This window comes from Pinus tabuliformis, chromosome 6 (genome assembly GCF_031772625.1).
Source record: "Pinus tabuliformis cultivar Carrire ecotype Pingquan chromosome 6, CPIR1, whole genome shotgun sequence".
NCBI lineage: Eukaryota > Viridiplantae > Streptophyta > Pinopsida > Pinales > Pinaceae > Pinus > Pinus tabuliformis.
The window spans coordinates 203,333,756-203,342,255 of NC_142292.1; the positions used below are offsets into that span (position 1 = coordinate 203,333,756).

At 32.5% G+C, this 8,500-nt stretch overlaps 1 protein-coding gene across 1 annotated transcript; it reads right to left on the reverse strand.

The window, feature by feature from the left end:
- Positions 1–1,852: 1,852 nt before the first annotated feature.
- Positions 1,853–4,845, reverse strand: LOC149258161 (uncharacterized). Its single transcript, XM_089370839.1, has 3 exons — positions 4,126–4,845; positions 3,128–3,257; positions 1,853–3,024 (listed from the first exon to the last, which is right to left on the reverse strand). The coding sequence occupies exons 1-3, from the start codon at positions 4,259–4,261 to the stop codon at positions 2,043–2,045; spliced, it is 1,248 nt and encodes a 415-aa protein (XP_089226965.1). The 5' UTR covers positions 4,262–4,845; the 3' UTR covers positions 1,853–2,042.
- Between the last annotated feature and the right edge of the window lie 3,655 nt (positions 4,846–8,500).

Sequence of the window (8,500 nt, forward strand, 5' to 3'; positions counted from 1 at the left end):
TCATTATAATATTATTAAAAGTTAGAGTAAAATAGATGGTGATGGGTGTATTGTCAAAATACTTTTTATGTTATGTTCTTTAAAAGTGATTCATCTATTCAAAACTTTAAAAGTGACCTAATAATCATAAAAACAAAATATATTAAAAAAATAATAAAATTATAGTAACTATAATAATATAATAAAAATAAATTCTAAAATTATTATTATTATTTTGGTGACCAGAGAAATTGACGATTAGGTTGATCCATCGGTTTTATATTATAAATGAGATTGATTATGACATAATACCACTATAACCTTTAGATGCCTATATATTCATGGGATTGATTCAGATATGCTACCACTATAACTTTTATATTTCTACACATTTTTTTCACAAACACAAATAAATAAATAAATTTGAACCTCAAACTTTTTAATACATAACATAGGTATCTTTTTTTACATGTGTGAGAACCTATCATAACTCAGTTGTCAAACCAGCTGTGTCCTAAACCTATCATAACTCAGTTGTCAAACCAGCTGTGAGGACAACCATCTCTAGCTGGTACCCTTATTCAAGGAAAACCACTCATTACTGTTATTCAAGGAAAACCATAACCCGTGAGGCTTTCACCGCTGCTAGATGCCTCTAGGTCTTGGGTCATTAACCTATACTTAAAAAGAAGACAAACTCTTAACTAAACAGAAACAGTGTTAAAACTTACTTCAAGACTTACATAACACAGACATCACCTATAAACAACCAAAAAAAACAAAATTTTAAAATTATTTTTTAATACAAAGCAATGTCTCTATAAATAATTAAATTCACGTCATCTCATCATATATAAATATAGGATATGATAGCAAGAAATTTGACCTCCACACCGAATATAGATGCCACGCCTCGCTTTTTAAAAGGTCAAATTCTTTGAGTGTGCAGCGGTACGATATTGACACGCCTTTTCCTCCATACTAAAAACTTCACGGAAAAAACATGCAGAGTACAGTGCAAACATGGTTATTGACTTCTGTTTGATAACAGCATCATGCATATTATGTATCACAAGGCACATAAATTATATATAACAAACTGAGATAAGATTTAAGCAACAGATTCCCAGTTCTTGGTTCCTGACCCAAAATTTAATAATATTCACAATCAATTATGCAAGTTGTTAATTAATTAATCCGCCGCGATGTACTGAGATGGAAACTGACAGCTAGAACTGCCCATGAATTTTAAGATTTGTTCTGAGAATTAAAATAATTTGATGATGATTAAAGTTTATTAAAATTCAGATGGTGTTTGGAAATTTTAAGATGTGGTGTATGGAAACTTTATGATGTGTTTTAAGAATTAAAATAGTTGCTCATGAGTTTAAAGATATGTTTCTGGAATATGATTATATGATAATTATGTTAAATATAATTTTTTATAAATGTTATTAATAAGTTAGTTTTTTTAAATTTGAATTTATGTAGTTATGAAAACAAATGGTTGATCAAATTATTGAACTTAAATTTTTTTAATATGATAAATATTTATTAAAATTTAGATGATTGAGGGGAGAGGCTCATTCTATATCTCAGCAAGATGTCTATTCTTCACTGAAATCTTGCTTTTAAAAATCTAAATATTAAAAAAATTAAATAACTATACAAAACATTTAAATAATATCTGCTCATAAAAAAAATTAAAAAATTACTTGGTCGACTTAAGATTCGATTAATAGAAATTAAATGCCAAAAAAATTTAAAAAATTAATCCAAATTAAACACCCATTAAAATCATAATCCAAATTAAACACCCATTAAAATCAGTTTTCTAACTCTAGATACTTATAGAAAAGAATTAGCAATCATATGAAAGTGCTCAATGTAATTAGTTTCAGCTGCAGAATGCTCAGAATGCTCACAGTGGCTGAATGGAATTAATAAAAATAACACTATTCAAGTAACTGACATACAAAAGTGGTGGATGAACAAATATGAGATCCCCCAATGGGTCATGATACAGAGAGAATGAGGTTATCAGAATATTATGTACAGTAAAGTCAATAGATAATTCCCTCCTGAAAGAGCCCTTGTGGTGTAGTTCCAGAACCCATACCACCCTCAGATGATGGCAAAATGTATGAATAATTGGGACATGTTGTTGTTAAGCCTGAGGATTTTGCAGGTTCAGCTAGTTGAGAAGCCCAGTAGGCTGCAGCTGTGGAGTAGTCAGGCTCCTCTTTCACCTGTGATATTGAGCCATTGCCTGCATGATTTCGATACAATATGAACTCATCCATGTCCGCTGAGAACCCATAGCTGAAATTGCCAGTATCATCGTTTATCAACGTACTGAACTGATAATTGTTGCCCCCAGATGTGGAATTACTGGTACAGGTTTCCCAGAGTGCAGGCACTGAATTGCAGGCTTGATTGAGCTGGGGATCACTAGATGGGCGCTCCATGGCTTCAGCTTTTACATTCATGGCCGTGGAAGCGTAGAAAGGGACCTCACTGGGAATTGTATCGATGCCCAGAGAATGAATATTGTCTGTTGAGCAATCGCTCTCGTTATTCTCGAGTCTCAGAAGCATCTGTGTCAGGGAAGAATACTGATCTGCCTGAGACATGATTTGACTGAAACCTTGTTCATAATAATGGATATTAGGACTGTGGGTGGCATTAAAACCGGCCGCGTTTGACTCAGACGAATTCGATTCCGGGACTTTACCCGTTTCTAGGGCATTATAAGGGCTATTCATGGCATTTGCGGCAGTGGCTGGTTCTGTCAGAGATTCTGACGAGCTTTGAGTGTTTGATGCAGAAATGGCGGCCGTTTCTGAAGAAATATTATGATCACCGTTGTAAAGTCCTCTAATTCCCGCGCCTTTAGCTGCTTCTTTTGCCAGTAGGCGTCGGATTTGCTGATTATCGTTGTCCTTGCTGCATTTGCCAAGCAATTTTTTCTTCAGCCGCGTGTTCCAGTAGTTCTTTATGTCGTTGTCTGTTCGCCCTGGCAACTGGGCTGCAATGATAGACCATCTGCAGATAGAATTTACACACAAGAAGAAAGTGAGCAGAGACCGAAAATGCATTCAAATTTGATAAGGAATGAAAGGGCACTATATATTCAAATTCTTTAAACCTGCTTCCAATGCTGGTATACAGGGTGCAAATGATGTCGTCTTCTTCTTCTGAGAAGTCACCATGCTTAATATCAGGCCTCAAATAATTCAGCCATCTCAGCCTGCAACTCTTGCCACACCTTTTTAAACCTGAATGCAGAGCGAGGAAGTGATCAACAAATTGATGTCTGTTTTAGAAATTGAAACCACATGTCTGTCTTCTAACAGTCATTCCTCTGTTCAAAAGAGATGAAGGAGAAAACTCAAACTCAAATGGATTTCTTTTCTCTTTCTCCTTAACATCTCCAGAGACCCAGTGCTTTACATCTCAAACCATATGTAACACCCAGTGCTTTACACCTCAAACCAAATGTAACGTTATCACTGGTTAACTCATTTCTCATCCCAGAAAACGAATGAGAAAAACACTCAACACACAAATGTTGGAGACAAAATTTCTGGAAAAACTGTGTAAAGGACCTTGCAGTTTCTCCTCCACAGTTTCTCCAGAAATTTTTTCTCCAACATGAATTCGAACTGCAAAAATCTGCATTCTAAGACAAGAATTTTTCAACACACAAATTTTGGAGACAAAATTTCTGGAAAAACTGTGTAAAGGACCTTGCAGTTTCTCCTCCACAGTTTCTCCAGAAATTTTGTCTCCAGCATGAATTCGAACTGCGAAAATCTGCATTCTAAGACAAGAATTTTTCAGCTTTTCTATGATCCATCTTAGTTAAATAAAGACCCTAAATGGTTCACATCTGAAACCACGCCTGTCTAGATACTGTCACTTGCTAACTCATTTCTTAACAGGAGCAAGAAATTTTTGAAAAAACTCAACACCTGAGAGACATTTTCCCTTATCAACCCAAAGTATCTGCAGAGAGGCCTATTTTATTAGCAAACTGACATCGTAACACAGAACAGAAAGCTTATTACAAATGGAAAAACAGAACCTAAATGCTAGAAAGGGGTAGATCTGAATGAATATTGGGTGTATGATATATTATCATACCTGCTTTGCGAGGCAAAGCGATCCAGTTGCCTCCAGTGCCATGCTTCTCCACGAAATTTTTGAGTATGGTGTCCTCTTCAGGAGACCATGGCCCTCTCTTGACATTTGCTTTGTCACAGCAGGGTGCTCGACCCATTTTCTTATGAATAATCTAAACTGTAGAAAATCAGCTTTGCAGTACTGGTAAGCTTATTTTGACCTACAGATGATCAAAAGAATGCTGTGCATAACACAGTGGATGAGAACAGGCAAATACAGGTAGGTCTGTGTCAGCCAGTACATGCCCTGTTCCAGTTCTGTGGATTGGGCTTTTTTGATTTTTTTTCACAGACAGGTAAGCGAGCAGGTGGGGGAGAGGGGAGCCTAATCGATCAATGGGTGTTTAGTCCGTGATATATATCATGAAACCAATTATGAGTCAGATACCACTAGGCGCAGGCGCCGGGCAGGCAAGCAATCAGAGGGAATGGAGTGCACGGCTGAGGCAAAATCCTTGTCCTCCCTTCTATACGACTCGGCAATCGGACGGCGCTGTAAGTTGAGGACTAAACACCTTTTCTCTCACACTGAATGCACAATGCGAAGACTTCTGACTAACTGTTGAACCTTCAGAATTGTGGCGGAAAGCCGCATAAGTCCTTTTACAATAGGTGTGTTTCCGTGTTCCTGCTTTTTTTTGTCAAGCGACGGCTCTGGTCTTCTTGAAATGGATCTCAACACACATGGGCGGCGAGTAATGACAGGGGAGCTGAACCGGGTCTAAAATATATATGTAGACCCTAGAGTCTCCGGCGGAGGTGGAGACTGGGCCCTGGTCTTCCTAAATAATAAATCCGAAAGCGAGAGATTGCGAAGCCACATGGAAGGCCCTGTGCTTTTGCCCTTGTCACAATCTTTCCTCAGAATCTCGATGCACCCATTCCAATAATTAAAGTTTTAGTTTAATCTCTTCTTCCCTTGTTTATGTGCTCGAGGTGTAATGCAATTCCAATACAAATTTGTAATGTCTTCCCTGGACTGTACGAGGGTTGGAAAATTATATTGTCGGAGGGTACAAAAATTCTCCGGGTGATGCGGTGTTTACGTTGCAAATTGACTCTGACGATTTCTTTTAGGGATAAATATTTGATGATCTCATTATGATTCCCCAGAATTGTCAGAGCAGTTTCCTTCTGAATGCAGTCGTATCCTTTTTGGCAATTATTCCGGTTAATTCTGGCTGAATTCGGCAGGGAAATTTTGAATTCTTAGGTTTCAGTCAAAATCATGATCAAGTGATTAGGGTTTTCAAGTGTTTTTGGTAAAAACCAGAGCGCCGAATCTGTTTATACACTTAAAAATGCATTTTAAACCATTTAAATTCACAATCTTACTTAAAAAATATCACTAATTCCTGCGAAAATCCAAAACATCTGCTCCTTTATTCTGTAATTTGTTCTGTAAGTGGGATTAGGAGCCGGCATTGTTGGATTTGGACACCTGGCCTTCATATACTGTACCGATTCCGAAGAACCTGTAGTTTTTCTACTTTTCTATTCACATCTTTTCGCCGATAAATTAAATGCATAGAATATTCTAATTCAATCTCTTGTCTCATGCACAGCACTATCCTCCTCCTTTCCAGACCAGCCCTGAATTCGATTAAAAAAACCATTTTATATATAATTCCCAGGCTGTTATTTGAACTTCTGGTTTTGCTGGAAAGATAAAATATTGAAACCTTTTGACATCGCCCCTCCTCGTTTTCGACACTGGAAAAAAAATCGAAAAAAAAAAAATGGGATTGTTACTGAAGTCAATAAAGGCTATTTCCTATCATCTTCCATGGCCTCAAAATTGTGCTGAACAGGGACTTTCTATGGCATTTTCTAATTTCTGACCTCGTCAGGCTGAACCAGTTTTGATTTTTCAACGCGCACTCAATGTCATTAAAAATGTTGAATTCATCAACGTTGAAGTGGGCGAACGTCACACAGTATGACCAGCAACTAATATTCCATTTTTTTTTTTTGTTTCCTTCCTGCAACACGAATTGTTGCGCCTGGGCGAATAAGACTCCAGAAAAAAAACCATTATTGAACCTGTCTGCTCACAGAATTTCGTAGGATCCTATATAATATCTAGCATCTTCGAATTGACAGGAATTTAAAAAATTTGAAGCGAATAAAATTCGTTCTCAAAATACAGAAAAATCTGTAACGTCTGTTTGTTGTTTGTGTTACGTTCAGGGTTTAAATGTTACTGTGTTATCATAGACGTTGGCTACGAATTTCTGCCCCCTTACCGTAACGGCCAGACAATATTAATAACAAATCTCATCGTCAGTTGTTACAGACCACGTAATTAATACTAAATTTATGTTTTTTTATTAATGTTAATTTTTTTTTTTAATTTGAAATTGTTTTTCGAATTAATCATATTAGATTTTTCAAAATTGAGTTTGTTAGAAGTTTCAAATCAACTAATATGAAACCTAGACAAAAACTCAACCATACAATTAATCCAAAAATAAACAAAAACTCAAACATGTGATTTATAAGAAAAACAATCTTATTATCCATATAAATCACAAAATTTAAATTCTAACTATTTTTTAATCATTCAAATTAATAAATATCATTTCCCACCTTGAAAGTTTCAAAAATACTTTGGATCCAGAGCTATTTCAAAATATGATAACCATTATTATTAAGAATACAAATTTATTAATTGATTTTGAAGTTATAACTTTTGTTAAAATAATTATAAACCAGTCAAAATGATCAATATTATAACATAAATTTATTAATTAACTTTGAATTTTTGTTTATTAATTAATTTTGGATTTTTTATTAATTTAGCAGTACAGAAAGGTTGTAATTTCTGATTCTCATTTTCATGGAAAATGATGGTTTAGAAAAAAATATTATCATTGATTAATTTGATAGCATATTTTTTGTCGATTGAGTTTAGGGATAAGATTGTGTATGTTCAATAGGTTATGTATAAATATTTTTTTATTTTTTATAATTTTGTGGTAGTTTATTTAAAAATTTAGTATATTAATATTTTATAAATTTAAGTAATATTAATATAGTTATATACATTAAATTAACAGTTAGTAATATCGAATATATATTAATTCATGATAAATATCAAAATATTTATTTTATAATATATCTTATATTATTAAAATTTAAAAAATCATAAAATTAACTAAATCACTTAAATTTAGCTAGAAAGATCAAAAATATTTTCACTCTAACAGAGATTTGTATCTAAAGAAATTTGATCCTCTTCGCACTCAATAGATCCTACTTTAAAATGAATCTAAGTTGATTTAATTATTAATTATAATGATTACTTTTATGTTTTCATTTTATTTTATTTTTATTTTTATGTAATTTGACATGCTAGATTGGAGAATGCCTCTCCACAAAATGATAACTTTATTTTAATTTATTTTTTATTAATTATAAAAATATTAATATATAAGTTGAACATATATACATTTAAAAATCATATAATAAGATTTGTAACCATGGAAATTCACCCCACTTTATCATGGATATTTTGATTTTATAAATAGACTTTGTTATAATAACATGGGTCAATACCACATGTTCAAAAACCCTAACTCATTTCATATGAGACTTGTTTATATGACTTTTTTTTTACTTTGTCAATTTAATTAAAAGGGAAAAAAGGGCAAAATCACTTTGCAAATAAATCTTAATCTTTGATTTATGATGATCACTAAAAATACTCTGGTCTATTTCATGGAGGTTAAATCTCTACCATTCACTTAATAATTATTGATAATTGACTTAAAATTATAAAAAAATTATTCCAATATAGAAACACCTATCAACACAATTATGTTTTGGTGACTTATTATGAAAATTTACATTTACAAATATGAGTATTGTTCATATGACATTTCAACTTAATTAAAAAAAATAAAAATAAAACATAACTACTTTGAAAAATAAATCTCAACAAATACTATTAAAAATATTTTAAAATATCCTATAAAAATTAAATCCCTATCATCTATTTAATAAATGTTAATAATTAAATTAAAAAATAAACACATCTATTAACATAACTATAAATTTTAAATCACAATAAATTTCTAATTTAAATCATAATTTTTCACATAATTAAATTTTAAATATTTTATTTTATTATAATAAAATTTAGAACTTAAATTACAATACATTTCAACACTCAAAAAATTCCTCAATATAATTAGATTATAACTATCTCTTAATTATTTTAAAATTTGGAATTTGGATCGCCATACATTTCAACACTTCAATTTCAATTTTATTAGTTTGAATTACTAAATGTATGTATATTAAACTTTCAATTTTATTAAAAGAAATTGTTTAAA